The 22397-nt window shown below is 36.1% G+C and overlaps 1 protein-coding gene across 9 annotated transcripts in view; it reads right to left on the bottom strand.

Annotated features, from left to right (window-relative positions):
• ATP9B (ATPase phospholipid transporting 9B (putative)) overlaps nucleotides 1–22397 on the bottom strand; it is a 174648-nt gene that overhangs the window by 9789 nt on the left and 142462 nt on the right. For 7 of the 9 annotated variants that reach the window (XM_062569862.1, XM_062569864.1, XM_062569863.1 and 4 more), the window contains 11 exons: nucleotides 22217–22397; nucleotides 12044–12205; nucleotides 10427–10519; nucleotides 7237–7320; nucleotides 6533–6703; nucleotides 4881–4979; nucleotides 2446–2535; nucleotides 1815–1959; nucleotides 1393–1457; nucleotides 794–949; nucleotides 543–607 (listed from right to left, as the gene is read on the bottom strand). The exon at nucleotides 22217–22397 is cut by the window's right edge and continues 68 nt beyond it. In XM_062569862.1, coding sequence (XP_062425846.1) covers nucleotides 543–607; nucleotides 794–949; nucleotides 1393–1457; nucleotides 1815–1959; nucleotides 2446–2535; nucleotides 4881–4979; nucleotides 6533–6703; nucleotides 7237–7320; nucleotides 10427–10519; nucleotides 12044–12205; nucleotides 22217–22397 — 1311 coding nt within the window. The remainder of the gene's footprint in view (nucleotides 1–542; nucleotides 608–793; nucleotides 950–1392; nucleotides 1458–1814; nucleotides 1960–2445; nucleotides 2536–4880; nucleotides 4980–6532; nucleotides 6704–7236; nucleotides 7321–10426; nucleotides 10520–12043; nucleotides 12206–22216) is intronic. The other 2 variants (XM_062569869.1, XM_062569867.1) reach the window with 2 other exon arrangements.

Raw genomic sequence — 22397 nt, 5'->3', positions numbered from 1 at the left:
ATATACCTCAGCTGCATGACTTGAGGGAACTATACTACTAAAGCAGCTTTTGCAACAAGACCAGGGTGCTTCTAATTCTGCATACATTCAGCAAAATGGAAACATATGTAGCAGACTTGGTGCCGTGCCCTCTCAGAGGAAGTTTCATAGCCAGTAGCTTCAGCTCCGTTTTGAACAGTCAGAAGAACAAGGGATTCTCACTGAGAGTTGTAGGGCAATCAGTGTAACAGCTGAAATCGATTTATGAGATTTCCTCCATTGTTTGCACCCCATATGTCTTAAAGGCTATATGATACCTTCTAGTGAAGCTAAGTACATCCCTCTCTCCAGAGAACTTAAAATGATGCTTCCCCACAGGCAGCACAGAGCCAACCTGAGTCTGACTTTTTATTTCTAGACTCATTCCAGGTCTTGTTAGCGTATCAATGATAAGTCTAAGAGAATGTGCGAGCTGGCCTAAACGAACTACAAGACATTAATTTAAAAAAGTTATTTTTATATAACTATTAGTGGATACCATAGTCTTGCTGATTTTAACTTACCCTACCATTAGGAATCCTTGGTACAAGGGAACAGATGCAAAATAGAAGACTGATGAAAATACAGCCTAAAAAAAAAAAAGAAAAAAAAAAGAAAAAACCCCAAACCACAAAACAAATAATATTATTTAGTCATCAGTAAAATATACTTTAAATAGAATTCTATATAAAAATTAACAATATAGCTTAAGATTTCATAACACTTCAAAGACAGCCATGGTATTTTTAAGTATTATGAAAATAGTTTTAAATACCTGCATAGTTGAAATAATAAGGCCTCGGTGCATGACAAATTGACCAAGTGCTGCTGATCTTTTGTAACTGTTTCGACCATGTACCATCAGCAGCCTGCCTATGTGTTTAAATTGTGTGATAGAGAAGTCAGCTGCTAGGGAGGCTTGTTTTCCCTCCTAGAATAAAAAATATTCCAAAAAACAGCATGAGTGTAGAACATGCTGTTCAAGTTTCAAAATTCTAAATGATAATCCATTTAAAAAATAAAATTTGCTCCAGCTTCAGAAATAATCTCTGCAACATGACACAAAGGGCAATTTTTCATGTGTTTTAGGATGCAGAGACTATAATAAATAAGTTTGTCTATCCTGTAAATGCAAAAAGTCACAGAAAATAACAATAGTGTTTCCTGCCTTTCTTGCATATTATATTTAAAAAGATAAAGCAGAGGATATAGGAGCAAAGGCAGCATTAGTTCAAAATTAAATTTCTCCTATCATCTTATAGCACAATTTAATTAGAAAATTTGAATTAGTTATTGCTTAAGAATAAACCTTCTAATCTCCTATTATTAAACTATCACGTGTCACGTATTTGACAATGAAACTGGTAACATTACCTTGCCTTCGATTCCAATTCCACAGTCCGCTGCTTGGATCATGCTGACATCATTTCCTCCATCACCTGGAAAATGTCACTGCAATATTCAGCTCTTCGGAGGTTTTACCCTCCCAGCCTTACATTATGTTAGCACTGTCCCTTTTAGCAAATGTATCTTTAAATTATTACAGTTAATCTATGGTTTATGACTAATGACTTCAGCAACGACGACTTTTTTCTCCCCTGTAGAATTAAAACAACCCACCACACCTTTCTCAGGTATTTTCTGTTTTAAACAGTAATAATAGTCAGCTATATAATACCTAGCTGTTATTGAAGACACCTTTGGCTTCGTTTCAACTACTTCTCAGTGGTGCCATCTACCGCTTAACTTTATTACAGATTTTAGCTACTACATATGAAGATAGTACCAACAGTTACCTATTGCACAGGTGCGTTTTCCAGTGTGATGTTGGAGCAGCTTCACAATATGGGCTTTTTGGGTGGGAGAACATCGGCAGCACACTACAGCAGGGCACTGACACGCCAACTCTACAAATTCATGTTCATAGTACTTCAGACAAACCTAAGGAAAAATACATTTTACATTTATTTTTAAGAGTAAAAATAACACTGCACATAGTCTAACACAAAAGCAGAGTAAAAAAAAAAAATCTTTTATGAAGTTTTTCTTGCACAACATCCATCTGGGAGAACCACCATCTCTGACACACGCAAAGTCTTCAGACTGACTTTTTATTGTAAACTGACATTCTCTTTCTTCCCTTTGGCTAGCTAATGTTCTTTGGGTTAAGGGAAGAGACAAAGTATTAGATCATATTGTAAATAAATTTCATTTTGTTATGATACAGAAGACCAGAGAACCAGTAGCATTTGATTGTCCACAACATATATCCTCTAATTACCCCTCAATGAAAAATGACTGCAACCACATGAACAAATTAAAATACGGACAGATGTTACAAAGAGTTTAAGAGCATGAAGACACTGATACCCTAATTTTTGGGCATAAAGGTACAGGCATATAACGTGACAGAAACCAAGCTCTTACCTCAAGCGAGTCCCCAGATATCACCAAGGCACAGTCATGCTTCCTTCTAAAGGCATTTAGTTCTAAGTGAGCCTCTCCTCGCGTGGTAACCTTAAAAAACAAAACAAGCAAAAAACCCCCAAAACTTCAAATGAAGTATTTTGTTATATCCTTGAAAAACCTCCCTAAATAAATCAGATTTTGAAAAATCAAACTCAGGAAGCCTTGATTATTCAACTAATGTTTTATCCTAATGCATGTCCAAAGCTCATGGCATGTGTTTACAAGGAGTGAAAAAAAGTAATCTTCAAACAAGAAAAATCTGTATAGACAGCTTAACTGGTTCCTCAAAGTGATCTAGGGAAGGGAGGAGAAGAAAAAAACAAAAAGCAACAAACAACAAACCCCAAACCATCCCCACCCAAAGGAACTCCAACACTGTAAAATATCCTAAGTTCAAGCTGACCTGAGTAATTCCATCTTGGCAGGGATAAAGAAAAAATGCACCCAAATTCAGAAAAAAATGACTTTGTTTATTAACCAGTAAGACGCAGTTTTAGAATAATGCAAGATGTTCATATTAATAGTTCCTTCAGTTTGGAAAAGCAGATGTAGAGAATTCAAGAGGCATAGAAAAATGCTCACTAGCAGTAATCCTTTTGGATCTTGCAACAAGGAAGCACTTAATATCAAGGTACAACACGTAAGAATTGCATTATACAACTTTTGTTTACATTACTGTTGTTACAGAGAGGCCTAGCTCTGAAATGCCAAAAATGATTTAGAGGTTACCAAATGGATTTTGGGCGGTCAAACAAGAACATGGAACATGAAAAATGTACACTATCATCAGATTGTGTAGAGACTGACAGTAAGCCTAAATATATTAAAATGCACCTACAAGCAGCTAAACCCTTACACATACCTGAATTCATATTTATTTCTTCTTCCCCATAATTAAGTATGTAAAGAGAAAGCTCCTACTCTGCCAACTGCTAGGGATCAAGGATTGCACAGGCCCACTATAACCTCTCCACACATTATAGCAATTAAGGTATGTCTGCACTTAGCACATGTTAATGAGTACTTACTGTCCACTCTCTATTCTACTTTACTTTTCAGCTAACAGAGGAAGTTCTTTTTTCTTTTTCTTTTTTTTTTTTTTTTTTTTTTTTTTTTTTTTAAGTATTCCTAGACCAACATAAAACAAAGAGGCTAAGAATTTTTTAAAAAATAAAAAGAACGAACAACAAAAGATGTGTATTTTTGGAAAGCCAAAGTAGTAAACACTATTTATTAATTTATATTTACAATAGGACTGTTAAAGTGCCTGGTGTTTTCTTACATTAATCTATTAATTATTTCTTTGCAATAATATAGCCACAAAAATAATTCTCTATAAATCTATTTTCTAACTAATTTAAAACTTCATGTATTCTAAATTAACACAATTTTATGCCAATCTCTTATTACTAGTCGAGGTAATGAAAATAAAAATCTGACTCAAACTAAATAGATTTTGTTCAGGAAGACTTAATTTGTGGTGTTACAACATGGAAAGGTCAACAAAAATTGATATGAAGTTTTATCAGAAGCATTAATAATTTAATTGCAAATAGTAGTCTGCAGGGCCTAATTTGCCATTCTGATGCTTCAGAAGAAACTACATTTACATGTAAATTATATTCAAATAATTATTTCTGTAGGTGCAAGTGGCTCATCTAGAACAAACACAGACATATTATGTCTGATCACACAGCATCAATCAACGTCTGGAAAATCTTTATTTTCGTTTGAATTCAGTGGAGTTGATGCTATGCAATTATAACAAAAATGTACAGGAACAGATACTCAGTTTACTTCTCTATCAATTATCTTAGACTGTTAGCAGAATGCAAATAGTTTATTGGAAAATCATAACAGACAAAAAAAACCTGATTTTTCTGATTTTGATTTGAGCTATGTCTATCCAGTGGACTGTGGCATCAGTTTAATTCAGAAGTCTGCCTAATTTTGTAGAGCTATGTTAATGGAGACGCTTCAGCAAGCATGAACCATATTCAGATAGCCTACATTCCTAGAGACTACTACATCCTACTGGCTCAGCACTTTACATAGGCTTCTATCCATCATTCTTTAGAGGTGCCTTTCTGTGTCCACTGTATAAGTGAATGTAAAGTACAGCCAGAATCTGGGTCACCTACTCATGGGTGCACATACTTCTGGAGAACATGAACATATCTGGAAACAAGCCCCCTCAAGTAGAAGCAATGCTTTATAATTCTAGATCCTTGAATAATGGCTTAATCTAGATCCTATTCTACTGACTGCTACTATGACACTTACTACAATAACACATCAACTTTTGCAAGAAGTGACCAACAAATAAAGCAATACTGGTATTAGCCTAACTCTCCTTTGATGAGCACAGTAAAAAAAATTGGGATTATACTTACAGGTCTGAAAATATGGATATCTTGAGTCCTAGACACTAAGTGAGAACTTTTTGCAATGCAAGTTGCTGTCTCCAGTTTATCTCCTGTTAACATCCATATCTGCAAAATAATTTAAAAGTTAATTCTGTTTGATATTATTGTCACTGTTCTCCAAATCTAAATGACATCTCTCCCCCACTTTTTTCTGGTACTCTATGCAATTAAATTACCAGTGAAAACATACTGATGTGAGCATTTTTAATTAAAGTTAAGGAATAGCTTTTACTGCCGTAATATACAAAGAAGAAAACAATTTTGATTTCAAACAGCTTCCACTCCCTTTCCCTTCTCACAAGGGCCAGTGTCTCAATTTCTGTGAGGATGAGTGGAAACCTCTGTGGAAGCCTACTGAGAACAGAACAATATAGAGAGCATAAAAGCCTATCCCTATGGCTTGATACCATCTGAATCAAAAGACAAAGGATGCAGTCAGTTGCAAGACAGATACTAAGGAGATAGTTCAGTAAAATGATGCAAAATAACTGTCTGATCCCAGTGAGAAACTGTCAGAAAGCAGCAGCCAAACTAGCAAACAGCATCTCCTGGCGGCAGATCAACCTAAATACTCGAAAGACAGCCTGTCCACTGACCATCCAGATCTGGGGTGAAGGCATTCCTTAAAGACCAAGAAATAGTGTTGAGGATCCATCTATTCTCATAGACAGCTTCCCTATCTCTCAACCCCTTAACACCAAAAAATCAGAAGGATCAAGCTCCATGAGCTCTCAACCAAAAAGATCACCCAAGGAAGAATGACCTAAACTGCCCAGGATATTATTGGATAGTAACAGGGTGAGTTGCAACTTGATTAAATCACAACACTCTGCTGATCTCTCACCTGCAGGGAGGCTTCCTCTCCTCAGTGCAAAGCAAAATGACTTCTTCAAGCAAAACAAACATTGCATCTGATTCAGTTTAACCAATGCAACGTCAACACATCTTTTTTTGTACGAAGTGGTTAGCACTCTACATCAAGGAGAATTTATATAATCTTACCCACTCCCACTCCCCTCAGTCAATAAATACTCTTCGTATCTTTACTTCAAACCTTCTCTCAAATAAATCTATTACTTCCAAACGTGTCACTGATTGCACTCTAGCATGCGCTGCCTAAGAGCGAAGCACTGCAAACACAGCACAGTCTCTCATGCAAAACTTTCACATTGCACCTTTAATCTGACCTGAAGAAACTCCAAGAGTAGTTCTGAACTCTAGTTCAAATAATTCATCCCTTTGAGCTTTGCTGAGAATTCTCATGAGTACCAGATTTGAAAAGTGTTACAAGAACCTTGCACCAAAATCCTTCAGTATAAATTTCGAATTGGAAAGCTTACTGCAGTGGGCTGCAAGAGGAGAAATGGCAGAAGTCACACACATTCTCCTATTGGTAGTTTTCCTGCAGAAGTGAGCTTCTGCAATGAAACCTGTGGAGGATAAGGGAACTTCCTACATAATGGCCATTTGTTTCCACTAGTGTATGCCTAGAACGTACTTATGACTTTGCATGGCTTTTAGTTTTTTTATGAACCTCACTGTATACACATATAATTCATGAATCTGTATAGAAAAGTTGATAAATAATAACCTGTATGTTAGCAATATGCATTTAATACCTTTATTCCAGCATTTCTTAACATCTCTAGAGTTGGTCTAACATCTGCTTGTAGCTGATCTTCTACTCCAGTGAGACACAGCAACTCCATTTCACGCTCCAGACTCTCTACAACAGCAGCAACCTTCAGGGTTCTGTCGTGTATACTTAACTTTGCTTGATTATATCGACTCTGTTTGCACAAACACAAAAACACTTAGAAAGACATCCAGTTTACCAGTTATAACATGGATTCATCAGGCTATATATTTGTATTTAAATATTTTTATGAAAACATATGTTTTAAAGAGTGAATTTTACTTTACATACTGTAAATTTATACATGTTTTTTCAGCAAGTTGACTCAAGAGAGATGGGCCTTCTGAGAATCAGGCATCACAACAGCAACTGCCCTCATTATTGAGGGTGAGTAGACTTTTTGGCAACACTGAAACCACAGAATTAACATTAGACTATCTTCTGGCAAAATATAATCCAAAAATATAAATAAAGTTAAACGGTACCCTACGTATGACTGCAGAAGAGTTACTAATGAATGATAAAATCTGCAATAGACAGCATACTATAATTACTAATGTTTTAATCATGAATTTTTCCCTTGCCACCTTAATAGAATGAAAACAAAGCGTGTTCCTCTTGAAATATCTAAACATGACAAAGCAGAAGAGCTGTGCTAGTAATATTGATCATTCTATCCCTTCATACCTCAAAATCTTGATACTGTTCTTCAGTCAGTGATTTTTTGGCAACAACCAGAGTACGCAGTCCTTCTCGTGCCATATTACCACACTAAACAGACCAAAATATAGAATAATAAGGCAAATATTTAACTGCCTGTATTATACAAATGTTTCATACTATATGCTAGTGGGGGATATCCGTACTATAACATTTTGGGTTTCTTTAGTCTGCTGAATTAGCTTTAACACTAGGTAAAATGGTTTCCAACCAGCACATGGAAAAAAAACATTCAGTTAATTTGTAAAGACTTCCCTTAGTGATACATTTTGATTAATTCGTTTTGAGAAACTCCTTAAGCATACTTCACGTAATCTTTTAGCCCCTAACTACAATTAAGAAAAATATCCTTCTGAGAAAAACATTCAGAGAAAAGCTAAGAGACTACCAGTCACTTTGTAATAAATACAGTATAAGACACCTTTTGGCACTCTAAGAGTACAGGTCTGTCAGTGCTAGACCATTCTGTGGAAGAGACAGAAGATGGGTATTAACTCTCATGCTACTACCAGCTTGTTAAGAAAGCTGGACTTTGTGCTATAGTGACGAGATCGTTTTCTTATGTAGCTATATGTGCTGATTTTAATTTAATTTGATACTTAGTCCACCCTAAAACACACCTTGTTCTTGGTCAAAGTCAAGCACATAAATTATTTGGAACTCTGCAGATCAGCTGCTAGGAAAAACACTTGATACTCTCTCTCATGAACTCAGTTGAAGAATTAAAATGGCTAAGAAATCAGACTATATCAATAAACGATAATTTACTGAACTGTAAGAAGGGTAGTAAATTCCACACAGACCTGTTTCAAACTAAGCACCCCACAAGTCTACTCAGATCAACGAATGACTCAAAAACTGTCTAAAGAAGTTCACAGGCAACTATGAAACTCAGAAAAGTTGAAAAAATGCAGTTCCTAGAAAATTTTTGAAACCAAAGAAAAAGTTGATGTAAATATATGTAAACTAGAAAAAAAGAAAAATCAAAAGACCAGATATTCAGGAACATTCAGAATTTCAAGGAAGCAAACAGTATTTTTCACAGTTTTTTAAACTTCATGGTAGACTGTTCTGGACCAACTCTGTGGCATAAGAGATGAGCAAACATGCCGTAAGTAATTAAGTGGCTCTAGAGAGTAATATCTAAAACCTGGCTGCCTGAAGTCATGTAAATATACATCTGTGAAAAAAAGTTGAAGCTTCCCTTCCATAAATACAGGGCTACTCCATGGATCTACCTTCTCAAACATGTTAATACCAGCTGCATACAGCATATAAGGCAACCTTCAAGGGAAAGACAACCTCTATTAAATTTTTAGCTAAGTCTCTCTTTATCCTAGGTATAGGAGTTATAAGAAAGAAACCAAAACCAGTTCCTAAGACTTTTGCCTTTTGCCTTTGTCTCTAAGCGAAGGTGCTGGATTCTTCCATTGAGATGGAGTTAGAAAAGGTGATGATGGGGGAAAATTTAATCTTTTGTGACCTCCAGTTGGAAAAATACTACTTAAAACTTTGCTCAGAATCATTTCATTGTAGTCATTTACTCTATACAAACAGAGCAAGATTATTTTGCTAAAGTTAACCCTGTAACGTGTGTTAAAACTAACAAAATGAAGTGGATTCTACTTCTTCCAGTTACAGGTAGGCAGTTTTATTCTATACTCCCAGGGAAAATAAAATTACATTTCAGATTACATTTTTACTGACATCTACTTCATTTCTGAAAAGATTCATGCCCCCCACCCCCCAATCTCTCCTTACAGTCGACCATCAGCCTTCTATATTCTTTTAAATCTTCTCATGGACATTTGCATTAGCTACACTGGAGATTAATATGCTGCGAGTGGGATGTATTTGAATTATCATTGGCACAACCCTTAGTTATCAGCACTGTCGCCTACCCTAAAGGTAGGCTGTTACTTCCTGATAACTGCAAACACGAAACATGAGCTAGGCAGAACAAAGCACTAAATAATGTATTGTGAATAATAAAAGTCAGCCTATGCCAAGATGTGGCAAAATATCTCTAACATTTACAAATCTACTCATACTTTCAGAGTAGCTACAAACAGAATGAAGAACAATCACATTTCAGCTCCCCAAATGAAGTGCTATGCTATTGGTAAACCAGTCAACTTGTAGAAAAATTACTTTAGGCTGAAATTTTAAAATACAGTAAAATTATTTTTAAAGCATATAACAGAGCTAAACTTTCTCTTTTTTTGGTAGAAAATACACCTGTCATCAGTAAAAGGTCCTAAACATTAAGATTAGTCTTAAATAGCAGGATAACTTCTGTCATAATGAAAAGGCCGCTGTCTAGTGCAAAATACTTATTGATTTGACCTCATACAGCTAAATAAATTAAGCAAGTATTTTACAATTAATTGTGCATCATTATCGCCAAAAGTAATTTTTATGACATTTTGCTAGGTCTTGAGGGAGTTTAATTTATTCATGTCCCTGAATAAATCAAACTGCCCTGCAGCAGATATTGATTCATATTGCCAATACCATTATGAACATACATGGTGTAATCATTGTATTAACATACTGTCTGCATGTAGGGTCAAAGAAAGATGATTACTGCAGCCACACAGTGAAAAATAATCAGTTTTGGAATTCAGTCACTAGCTATTTTATGTTACATTTAATAAATGTGGCAAAAGTAATTTAAATTTGGCTACTTTTCTTATGGAACTTCATAATTCATGGTAATAATTCAGTATACAGTTGGAAAAAAGAGCATTTAATAACAAATAGGTTTATAAGAGAATACTTCTCAGAAGTAATTAGGTTTTACATGAGAGGTCAGTCAATAAAAAAGAATTCCTTGGTTTAAGTAGCTATGTTCTGTTACACCTACTAGCTTTACTTTTCTGTGTGTAACACAGGAATTGGAAACAATTCTAATTCTTTAAAACCCAATCAACATATATACAATTGAATTTCAAAACTTATTATTGCTTTGACTCATGATCTCCTCTTTTCAATGTATTTCATTAGCATTTGTGTAAAAAAACAAACAAAACACCCCCAAACCTCCAAAACCCCTCTTTACATTCATTACAAATTTCTGTTATAAATTTTTTTGAAACACAAAGTATGGTGTTCAGCTACTTCTCCAAAGAAAATATAAATTCTGATTGTTTCTTACCTCTTCTTCTAACCAATCGTTGTACTGTACAATAGTGGACATTGCAACATCTGCACCTTTCATGTAAAATGTAATTTCTCCTGAAGATTCATCCTAAAATTTTACAAAACAAATAGGAAAAAAAGCTGCTGATATAATCAAAATGATTATCTACAAATAACCTTGTTTTGTAGTAGTCAATGGCTTACCAATTATGAAAGATGTCAAGTACTTTGCAAAGAGGCAGATAAATTTTATTACTTGATGTTAGTATTTCCACTGACATCTCTGAATTGACTGAGATGCTTATTTGCTACACTTTCTGACCAGTTTTAATTGAAGTCAGTTTGATGGATCTGACCATCTCTAAAACATCTTTCTTTTCTAAATTTTAAAATATCACCCTTACCCTCACCTGAACAACTGAAATGTTTTTGTTTCTTTTATGGCATATAATATATAAGCTTCAGGAGAAAGCTCACATTATATTTCTGAAAAATTTAAGTAATTAAAAATTAACTAAGCTGAGTAGTGCAACACATGACAGATATTTTAATGGTGAAACATTCACTGTGTATGCACAGAATTTACACTCAGACAAATATTGTATGAATGGGGAACTCCTGATGTATGGTCTACGGCAGAAAGGACGAATTCATCTGATCTGCAAGCTCCTTAGAATATCTGAAAACATATTTACCACACTGTCAAACATGCTACTAGTGCCAGCCGCACCTAATTAAACACAGACATGCCAAGATCTCTCTCCAGACTCAAGCAGGCACACACTTTGCCTGAGGTACCCCAGACGGATGGCGTGCTTAGCTTGCAATCCGCTGGCAAAGATGGAATGGGATGAGCCTGGCATCTATTTAACTGCGGCTGGACAATGACCTACCTGATCTAACTGCTGTCTGAAGCTGTTGTGCTACAGTGCCTGATGTTAGGTAGGAAGAAGGGAAAAGTATGAAGCATGCATGGCTTAATCATTCACAGAGGTTAAAAATGCCTTCTTTCTGGTGTGGTATAGCTGAAGCTATAATGGTCATTATTATATTATTATAATGGTCAGCTTTAATGGTCATTATTGCGCTCTCATCTGGATATCTGACAGGCAACTAAACACATACCTGACAAACATCAGACCCTATGGTGTTGTGCTGCATATGCGTACCAGTTCAGGCATCTGTACTGGGTCTGGAAATGCAGCAGCAGTAGTATATAAAGATGTGAACTACTATTTCAATGAATTTTAGCCATTAGCTTAGAAACTGATAAAGCAACACATTGTGCACTTTATACTCCAAAATCTCGGAACCTGAATACAAGTGTGAAAGCAACAATGGAAATTTAAAAACAAATGCTTAAAGGCATCTTGCAGCATCAGAGCCTGAGCACAAAGTACTGAGATCAGCATGTTCCAGTGTGAATGAACAATTTGTCCTTTACAAAGTTCTCTGCAGCATCAGGTTAGCCTGAATCTTCTACCACAGATTACATTGAACTTCACATGTATTTACGTCAAATGTGTTCTTTCCATTTGAAAACCTTTCCCTGAAGTGTCAAGTCTATTTTAAAATTTACCTTGAGAAACATTCAGTAAAAACATTTTTTTGAGAAACAAACAAACAAAATTACTCTAACTATGATCCCCATGCGCTTGCTCTCAGAAGTGAAGGGGAAAATTTGCAGAATATAGTATGTCAGAATGTGTCCACCAGGGGTCTTCAGTTGCATTGAGGTCAAATCTCTGTTTACTAGTGTAAGACCAACACTCTCTGTCCATTGTACCAGAGCTACCTAAAACAAGAAAGAAAAGACAAGTTTAAGTGCGTAAAGTCAATCATACCCTTATGTAAATTAGGCTAAAGTCAACAGCTGTTGCTAGGGAAAAGTCAAAACTCTTTCAAAGATCCAGAAAAAAGCTCCCATGAGTAGCAACTATCTGAATTCAAAACCTTAGTACATCAAATGAAAGTTTTACTACAGAAAGCTTACAAAGATTTTTATGAAGAAAATTTATTCCTGTCAATGAGGTATTTAGAATATGTTGTTCAGAAATCAGCTTTTTTTTTTTTTTTTTTTTTCACAAAAAACAGATTCGCATTCAAGTATATTTAAAGGCCAATCAGTAGAAGTTCTGCAAAAATAATAATACAATTTCTGTGCCACTAAAAGATCTTGACATCACTTCCGTAAAACATCTATTTAGACCTATGCAAACAGATGACGGCTCTTATTTACAGTTTTTCAGTGTACTGCCTTCACTTGCATCTTTTTATTACTTTTTATGTCAAACACACTATAGCTGCATTCTTGTCATGCCATATCAAATGGCATGGAAAACTTACCTTTTACAATTCTGCAATCTGCAAACATGCTTGTTAATGTCCCTTTTACAAACTCAGAAAAGATGCATTATGTAATAGTCATTATCAATTATCATTATATGGCATCTTAAGTGCATATGTTAGAGGAACAAAATTAAAAAAAATCACTAACATACATGGCATTTAGCTTTTTTATTCCATGTTATTCTTTAATAATGCAGTAGCTATTTTTAAAATGTTATCACCACAACTGGATTTATTCCTTCAGTAAAATTAATACTTCAGGAAAACTGCTTTCCTGTTAGTTTACACACAAGCCATATTCCAACATTTGAATAGGCAGTTTCTGACAACAAATTCCTCCTCCTCAATTCTGTTTTTATTTTTTTTTTAACTGCTAATCACTACCAGATATCAGATTTTTAAAGGAATAAAAAGATAATGAGAGCCAACAAATTTTATGGAACCTGCCTCTGTTGTTAATCTTGGGTAGAAGAAAGAGGACAGAAAAATTAAAATCAGTCTGATAAGAGATAAATAGTAAAAATCCTCAAGAAAAGTCAAGAGTCATGACTAAAGCCTGCTGAGAATTTGATCCAGATTGAGTAAATCACCACATACCTTCTTACAAAAGTTTAAGACAGGAGGGAAAAAAGAGCTGAGTGAACCCCTAAGAAACCCAAGTCAGTAGTACTGAGCTCCTTTTCTTTTTCTTTCTGTAAGCGTGTTAGTGTAGGCACCCATAAATGAAAACTGAGCAAAAAAGAAAACGAGCACACCTAATAAAATATACCAATTTTAAATCTATAAAGCACAGGAAAAGTCTTTTCAGACATTTTTCTTCTTCAATAAAAGTACCATATAAGCTGTAAGTGATCCAATACTCCCAGGGTTAATTTTCAATTTTCACAGTGAAAGGTTACTATTACATTCTGACCTGTAAATTGCATCTTTCTACTAATACCCTATCATCTCATTTGTGTCCTTTTGCAAGCTAGGACTTAAGTGTTCTATATTTGGTGACTCACAGCTGTTTATTATTTTGTTTATGCTTGGCTTCACCGACCATTTGAATTAGCATTTTGTAGCAGAGTCATTTTAGCTTCTTATACCTGGCGTACAATTTTTTTTCCTTTCAAATCTTTCAAATTGATTAGGGCAAATACCAGAACAGAAGTGGTCAATACGGCTCAAGAGTCAAATGGATGCCTAAAAGGCAACTGAAGAAGCTTGAGAGCAACACATTAAGTTAACTTCGGCTCCCATCATTCAGAATATGTCAGAGCAGCTAGACCTTCACAGCATCTGGAACAACGTAGCCAATTGTTAGTACTAAAGTAGGTACGAAGCCTTAGTACTAAATATCTGAAGCTTTTAGAATACCACATATTTTGTATTTTGTTAATGGCCTAAAAAATTAAATTACAAAATTGTACAAATACATACTGAATGGCTGTACATACTGAATGGCTGTACAATGTTCAGAAAAAGCATTCAGAAAAACTTTTTGTGAGGTTTCCCCTACAAGTATATCCTCCTCTCTTCAATGCTCTTCTCAAACCTTACAATAACACTGTCTTGCAATCTAGTGTGCAAACATCGAGAACCCCTAAGAACACCAGGTAAACACAGCAGCTGTAGCTTCCCCAGACTAGACATATTCAATGGAGTAACATAAAGCAAGAATTAGGCACACAGGAAAGAGCTGGAGATGCCACCGTTTTGCTCTTGGGACTGGTAACAAACAGAGTCATTGAGAGCTTGGTGGCTTATACCTCACTATTTATCTCCTTCCTTAGTAGTCACCCAAAGTGTAAAATCAACTACCCACCTCCAACAAGCTCAAAGTGACTTTTCCACATTTTGAAGATAGCAAGTATTTGTCACGAGCATTCTGAAATGGCTATCCAACATATCTGATGAAGAGTAGAGAAACATACCTTGTTCAGCACTTTTTACCCCAAACCCTTCAGATCTATGTTACCCCATGCCTGCTGTTGAGCTTTGCTTGTCTTCATCAACAGTTTCTCCACAAGCAGCCACCAGCCCCTCAGAGCAGCCATAAGGCACAGCCCAAAATATTATTAGATTACCACAGCAGGTATTTCCATTCAAAGTAAAATTCAGAGACTTAACAAGGCAACTCTCCCAACTAGTGGGCAAAAAAAAGCTACTGTGCGACCAGGAGATCCGCATCTTAATTTGACTGGTTAATTTAACACTAATACCAGCTCAGCAGCTTCTTCTGAGCATGATGTGCATGCCTATCTTGCTTGTTGGAGAGAAGCAAACCTGCCTGGAGCAAGGCATGAAGTGGGGAAGCTTTGGAAGCACTGTGGTTGTTACTGACCTTGCACACTATTTGCAATAGTCTGGGGACATAATCAACCCATCTGTTTAGAAATGTTTCATTTACTGAACTAAAACAATAAAAATATGCAGCATATAAATAATGCCGGGAGTTTCTAGGAAGTTCTATAGAATACACACAAGGTAGTTAAGTGACAATGATGTAATTACCTATTTCATCAGTCACAAAACCTAAGCACCTATTAAAGACAAGAAAATGTGCACTTAAGGACTTCATAAATTCCACATTGAGCACATAACAACAAAAGCCATCACTCTTGTCAAGTATTAAGAGCTGCATATTTAATTAGACCATTAGGCTGACTTGAACCTAAAATAAATATTAACAATTTTAAAACAAAACCTTCAAAAATGTGTAAATTGATGAGCTGCAAAAATCTCAGTATATTTCATTTTATGAAAAACCAACTGCATTCTAAATGATCATTTTTCAACTATGTATGTTTCAACTCATGTGAGTAGAATCATAGAATCAGTAAGGTTGGAAGGGACCTCCAGAGTTCATCTAGTCCAACCCCCCTGCTCAGCAGGGTCACCTTGAGCATGTTAGACAGGGTTGCATCCAGGCAGGCCTTGAATATCTCCAGAGAAGGAGATTCTACAGCCTCTCTGGGCAACCTGTTCCAGTGCTAAAGGAACAGTGGTGTTTCCACCTGGTTTTGAACTGGGGACCTTTCGCATGTTAGGCAAATGTGATAACCACTACACTACAGAAACTCCCTACACTTTTTAAAGGAAATAATCTTTTGTACAAAATTCCATTAGCCTATGTTTCCTATTTAATAACTTCTATTAAAATCATATAATTATCTGATAGATAACAAGTTAGAACATCTAAACACACAAGTCAAAAGTCAGAATTAAGGATGATACACAAGATAAAATAGATTGTCCAATGGATTGTAAAAGAACCATCATATCTTTATCTGCTTTCAACTTTGAGGATGAAGGAGTTAAGTACCTACCCGCCCTATCAAATAACATGAGTTTACTTCTCTGGAGTGGTGTTATATGACTTTATACTATTCAATTAATATACAAGGGTCTATCCCTTATTCAGCCTGATTCCAAGCCCAACTCTGAATTCTCTTGACCTTCACCTGTGACGGTGAATGAGTTAATCGAGGAAGAGCACTTTTGTTCCCTTTCAGGTTAATATTTCTCCTGGCTTCCTCTGGACTAATGGGAAATATCACATCATCCAGGTATCTTACTGCTTTTCAGTTTTGGGAATTGCAGCCCTGAGCCCTTTTGCTCTGTGGAACATGTAACTACACCTAGTTTCTCATCATCTAAGGAGCCTGATGGTATGAAGTCACCACAGTTAATGGTCACTTGAAGAAAAAAACAAGAAAACAAAAAACCAAAAAAATCTCAAACCTAAACTTTCTTTGCCTTTGGGCACACACAAATCCAGAAAGTGAGGTATTTGAAGCCCTGCTGAGTTTTGATGGCCTTCAGAATTACTGGATCAACCCTATAGGGCTGTTACTGCTTGGCATAAGACCAAAAAAAATGGCCTAAAGCTGCTTTCACTTGCTTTTAGATATATCAGTCAGGGTTGGAATACACAAATCATCTTATACACCCGCTTATTATGTTGCCTTTGAATTTTGGGCTATTTGGAGCTTAGCTGGCCTTAGAAAATCCATTAATTTGGAATCTTATATTAGACCATATATAGACAAAATGTAGAAGTTTAAAACCCCAAACTCTTAGCTTGGGTAAGTTAAAACAGAAACTGGATGCTTACTCAGCTCAAAGGTATCGTTTTATCAGGCAAGAATGAACGGTAATGTGTTCCTAAGAAACATTCAACTCCCTGTTCAGACTGAAACTGCTAGGGCCCTCAGCATGCTCCTTCCCTCCTGGCAGAACTGTGCTCAAGGCCAGTTATCTGATAAGAGCTGTTGGGAAAAAAGTGCTAGAAGAAGCTTTTGCGCAGGCTCCCCGCACCTTTCCTTGATCCCAAAGCTACAGAGCAACGCTGCCCCTACCCAGCCATGCACCCTGTCAACCTGGGCCATGATGGCTGGACCTGGCTTCCTGGATGGCAGCCTCACTCCTATGGACTTGCCTGGTGATCACCAGACTGCGGCTGCCACCGGTTACTGTCTCTGGACCTGATCCTGACTCCTTGATTCAACTTTCTGGCTAGGCTTCAGATTTACCCTCATCTATACAGACCTCTTTGTCAATCCAGCCTCTTGGCTGTCCGTGGTGACCATCACTAACCCTGTTCTGCGTGCCCTGTTTGGATAGTGTGGGACAGCAGCCCTTGTCAGGGAGGCCACTGCCTCTGCCAATCTTGCTGAATGCTCAGCTTCTGACTACCCTTTAATTATATACCACCCTTACCCCTGTTGCTCAGTGGCAGAAACATTTAACCGCTCAATATCTTTTAAACATTTTGCCTCAAATGGTATACAATGAATTAAACATCACTTTGAAGATACAATACTCTCTTCTGAAGTAAAGTCATCTTAAAAAAACAACAATAAAAAAAGCCATCACCTTGAGGTTGATGTTGGCCACTTTTTTCACTGCATCCAGCAGTTTGGAGTCCCCTCAGTTGTGCTGACAGCTACTGCAGAATCACACTACAAACCACTGAGACAACGTAGGTGAAAAATGACACACAAAAATAAAGGCTTTCAAGCTTTTGGCATACATAAGAGTTATTTGTGGGGGAGACTGAAGGACTAGGAATGGAAATTTCTTAAGCTACCTTTACTTCTTTAAAGAATTCTCATGTAACTAACCTTCAATTTTCTCAGGGTAAATCATGAGCATCCTCACTTCAGACAATAGGATCTACTTTCCAGATCAGGTTGCCATGTAAGAGATGCACACGGTATGTATGGTATTTTAAACTTAAAGAGTATTGGTTTGGAAACAGGAAAGAAGTGGGGAGATTTCCCCCTCCCCAGCCCAAGTGATCCCAATTGTTCTTTTAGGATTGGTCAACAATTCACATTTCCAATCAGCACTGCTTTTATTATTATTATTATTATTATTATTATTATTTCCCCCTCCCTTAAATTGAACAATGATTTGGTAACTTTCGCAGTCTATCATTTTTTTTTTTATCAAGTACCTTCATAATTAAAATCAAATGAAATTATTAACTTAAAAATACAGCTTGATCATGTGAAAAAACTGCCAGTCAATATTCAAGACAAGCTATGGAGTAGTTATTCTTTGTGGGTCTCGAAGGTCATGAAAGTGATGGTTTTATGCTACTGAGTGATTTGCTTTTCACAATACATTGACAAAACAACACAATTAGTCTTGCTTCAATAAGCACACACAATAAAATGAATTAAACAATACAACATGTCTCATACATTACAGCTTCACTTTTGTAAACACAAAAGCTGCTCCACTAAGGGCATATCATTTCCCTGTCTGTTTTTAAATGATTGGCTTTATATCCTTGTAATTAATTTTAGCAACTCTGTTGTCTTTGGACAGAAATGGTGGAATTAAATAACTGACCACACTTTAAGGTAGTATTTAAATGTTCAAACATCCAGAATCAGAATACTTGAGTCTGTAAGAGTGCAGGAAAAAGCATAACCAATAAATAGCTGGTTTACGAGAGTAAGCAGTCATTAAAAAGCGTGACTGATCGACCTTTTTTGACCAAAGGGGAGCAAAGGTCCTCAAAGGCTCCTGTTCATAGCATGCCCCTGAATTGCTGGGTTTGTGACCTCTGAACCTTATTGCGTTACCTACTTAGTTTATATGCTTTTATGAATGTTCATTACATTAGGTTAGCTGGCTTTCTACAAATGAGATGAACACACACCTATGATGGCTAAGAGATACTCCCTCCCCCGCCGAGTTCGCAGCGAATGCTTATTGTTTGCTATGCTACGGCTGTAGAGGACAAGTGACAGACAAATGAAACTTTCCAGTCTTTCAGAGAAAATGAAATATTGATCACTTATCATAAGAAACAAAGAGCCTGGCATAAGTAGGGCTCACATTATGAATACAAAATCAGTTACATATCTGAGGTTACTCTAACAATAGATAAATTCATCTTTCATGATGAATGTACCTACTTCTAAATGTGCATATTTTATTATGGTTGTATTTTATCTATATATGTGGATGTGCACAGACATACATGATGACTCTCAAATGAACTACTCTAGCCATTTCATTGACCATGTGTTTGTCAGTATATTATTAAGTATTCCCTATGTTCTTGCACATAGAAGAATAGTTTATACTTAGACTTTGGTTTTGCTCTACATCTGTTATGGTGGTAACATGCAACATTATATGATGCAAAAGACAACTAAGCAAACAACATCTTCTTTCAAAAGACTGCAATCAAGCCAGATCCATAAACAAAATCTGAGAGAATAGAGTTGTAATGTTGAGAAAGTACAATACATAAAACTGGTTAAGTCTTTTAAATGATAATTAACCAAATGATTATTAACCAAATATGTTGTGATAGGTCAGTGCTGAGGTTAAACAGAAAACATCAATTGAACCATTTCCCTAAATAAAGCTCCAGGGTGCAATATTCAAAGCACTTTATTCAATAAAAAATGCTTTTAAAATGGTACTTTGGTGATTGGGAAACATTGGCATCATCCGTCAACCTAACTGCAGGAAAGTTCAATAAGCTAAATAATGAACCATTTACATTATTTTCCTTAGGCTCCAGTTATTTGCAAACATTGCATCAATAGAACTCTTTAAAAAATTATGATAAAGACCTGCTAGTCTTTCACTCTCAGTCTTTTTGCTATCACATTGCAATTTTTATGCTATTTAGATGTTTGTGTAGCTTCTTTTTACAAGACTCTATTTAGTATCAATTTCCCATTACATTAAAACATACATGTTTAAAATAATTTTGCTAGCATTTCAAACATTAACTTTGAGAATCAAAAAGGAAAGTTAATGCTATGTCTCCTAAAATGTTTGGCAAGTATTTCAATTCGTTATCATGTAGTGTAATGCACAGGTTGACATGGCAAAAACTCATTACTAAAGGGATACCTGTGCATTCTCATTTGAAGCAATCTAACAGTTTCTTTTTTGCCGATTTTCTCTCAATTCCCTTTCCACCCTGAGTCCCAGATCTGTCGTCTTCACACTTTGTCAACTTTTCTTTCTTTTTTCCAAGGTCAAATCCCCTGCTGTCTTCCCATGGCACCACTCATGTAATCCTCAAGTCTTACAGCTGCTTCCTTTAGCAAATCTGGGTGAAGAATTGCTCTATATGGCAGTATTTGCAGGTTCCAAACAACTAAATGGGTATAAAAAAGCACACAGGAAGAGGGGAGCAAATGGGGTGAGACACTCAGTCCCCCTCAATTGTGTAACCCTGCTTCATTTAGAAATACCTTTGGCTCTTAAGGCAAAGGATTTACTTAGTCCTTAACTGTCCTCATATCTTCATACCTAGGTACTTGCTTATGCAGTCTTCAATTATGTTTAGTAATACCTTGCAGCCTCAATAAACTAATATAGGTGGTGAATATTAATATATGCACATAAATGCATAAATATGTATATACATCAATAAATACTACACAGCTACAATAACAAATTACATTTACTGTAAACCACTGAAATATGCACACACTCTTCCATAACACAGACCACATGCATTACATAATACACACATAAAAGTATTATGGAGTATTGATTTTAACCAAAGAACAGTGTCTGTAATCCTACCTAGGAACATCCCTCCCAGAAATAAAAAATTAACTGCCACTTTTTATCGCCAAGAACCAGACACTTATTTATATTCTCAACCCCTTGACATTATGTACTGTGTTTACAGCATCTGAAATGCATGTAATGCCTGCTACTTTGGTACTACGTGAAGATAAACTTCACTTTATTTGTTGCATTCCTAAACATACTTTTTACAGACTTGTTACTTTTAACAGTTACAGCTTGCAATTTCAACCACTAAAATTCCATCAGTATTCCGTCACATATGTCACATATGTCGACATATTAAATATGCAAACCTAACCTATATCAAGAATAACAGCCAAGTTGTAGCAAGATCAGGCTTCTGGAGCAAGTATCTTGCATTAGGTCAATTTGTGTGGCTGTAAAAACACACAGGCTTCCAGATACATACTCCCTTCTTCACATATTACAAAAAAGCATGTTTTAATTATGACTAAGTCACTATGGCTGCATTATCACCAGAATATCCAACCTTCACACACTGTTGGGACTTCAAGACAAAGATACCCCCATCCTATTTGCTCTCAGAGGCAAAGTGACCTCTAAATGCTCTTCTAGAGTACATATACATTCCTGTAAGATGAGTGAGCTCTAATTATTTTTATGCTTACTTTGCAGTATCTTGAAACATGAGCTTTGCATCTCTCTCCTAAAACTGCTTCAGACTGAATTTTAGGCCCCAGAACAGGACTGCTCACAAGAGTAAGTCAGATATACTGAAAGCAGTGAAATGCATTTAAAAATTGGATTTCAGTGGAAGTAAAATACATGATCAGAGCTAAGCATTTTACTGAAATAGGGTTTTAACTTTATGCTATAGTTTATACACTTGTGATCGAACCCTGAAGATTACAAAAGCTGCCTAGAGTTTGGAGCAGAAAAGCTTTTCTACAGAGTATTTGAGGCTCGAAGGTTTTTCTGTTGAGAAATCTAATCTGGTAGTGTTACTAGCTAATGCACTTGGTTATCCATCTTTCAAAGCAGAGTTTCTTATACCCTTTTCAATGTACGTACTACAATTTATATGTGGATTAATGTTCTGAGAACATACCTAATAACTTTAATTACAATACTCAAATATCTAATACACAGTATTGATCCCAAATCATTGACTTCACAGACCTCTTAGTCCAATGTTTGAAACCACTTTTATGTATGCCATAGAGAAATATGAGATCTTTCCAACAGCTATGAGGGGAAGGGAAAAACAAACAAACAAACAAACAAACAAAAAAAAAAAACAGAAAACAAACCAAACGCAAGCTTAAAAGAAACCTTACCACAAAACATTTACCATTCTCTATTCTGTTCTTCTGAATTTAGTTGAGCCTGTTTTTCACGAAATATTAAAAAAAAATGACTCTTGTACACTAACCTCATCAGGGCTGGAAGCCTGGTAAGTTCGATTTTCATCGCTGAAATCCTGATCCACTTCTGCATATTCTGTTTCTCCAGACACACCAGCACGAGATTCATATACTGGGGTCACATTGTGGCACAACGCAATAGCCTTCACTGCTTCATGTATTCGACTGCTGACACTCTTGCGGACTTTA

This window comes from Rhea pennata, chromosome 2 (assembly GCF_028389875.1).
Source record: "Rhea pennata isolate bPtePen1 chromosome 2, bPtePen1.pri, whole genome shotgun sequence".
NCBI classification, from domain to species: domain Eukaryota; kingdom Metazoa; phylum Chordata; class Aves; order Rheiformes; family Rheidae; genus Rhea; species Rhea pennata.
Note: the sequence above shows the minus strand (reverse complement) of the source record. Positions and strands in the feature narration are given on the sequence as shown.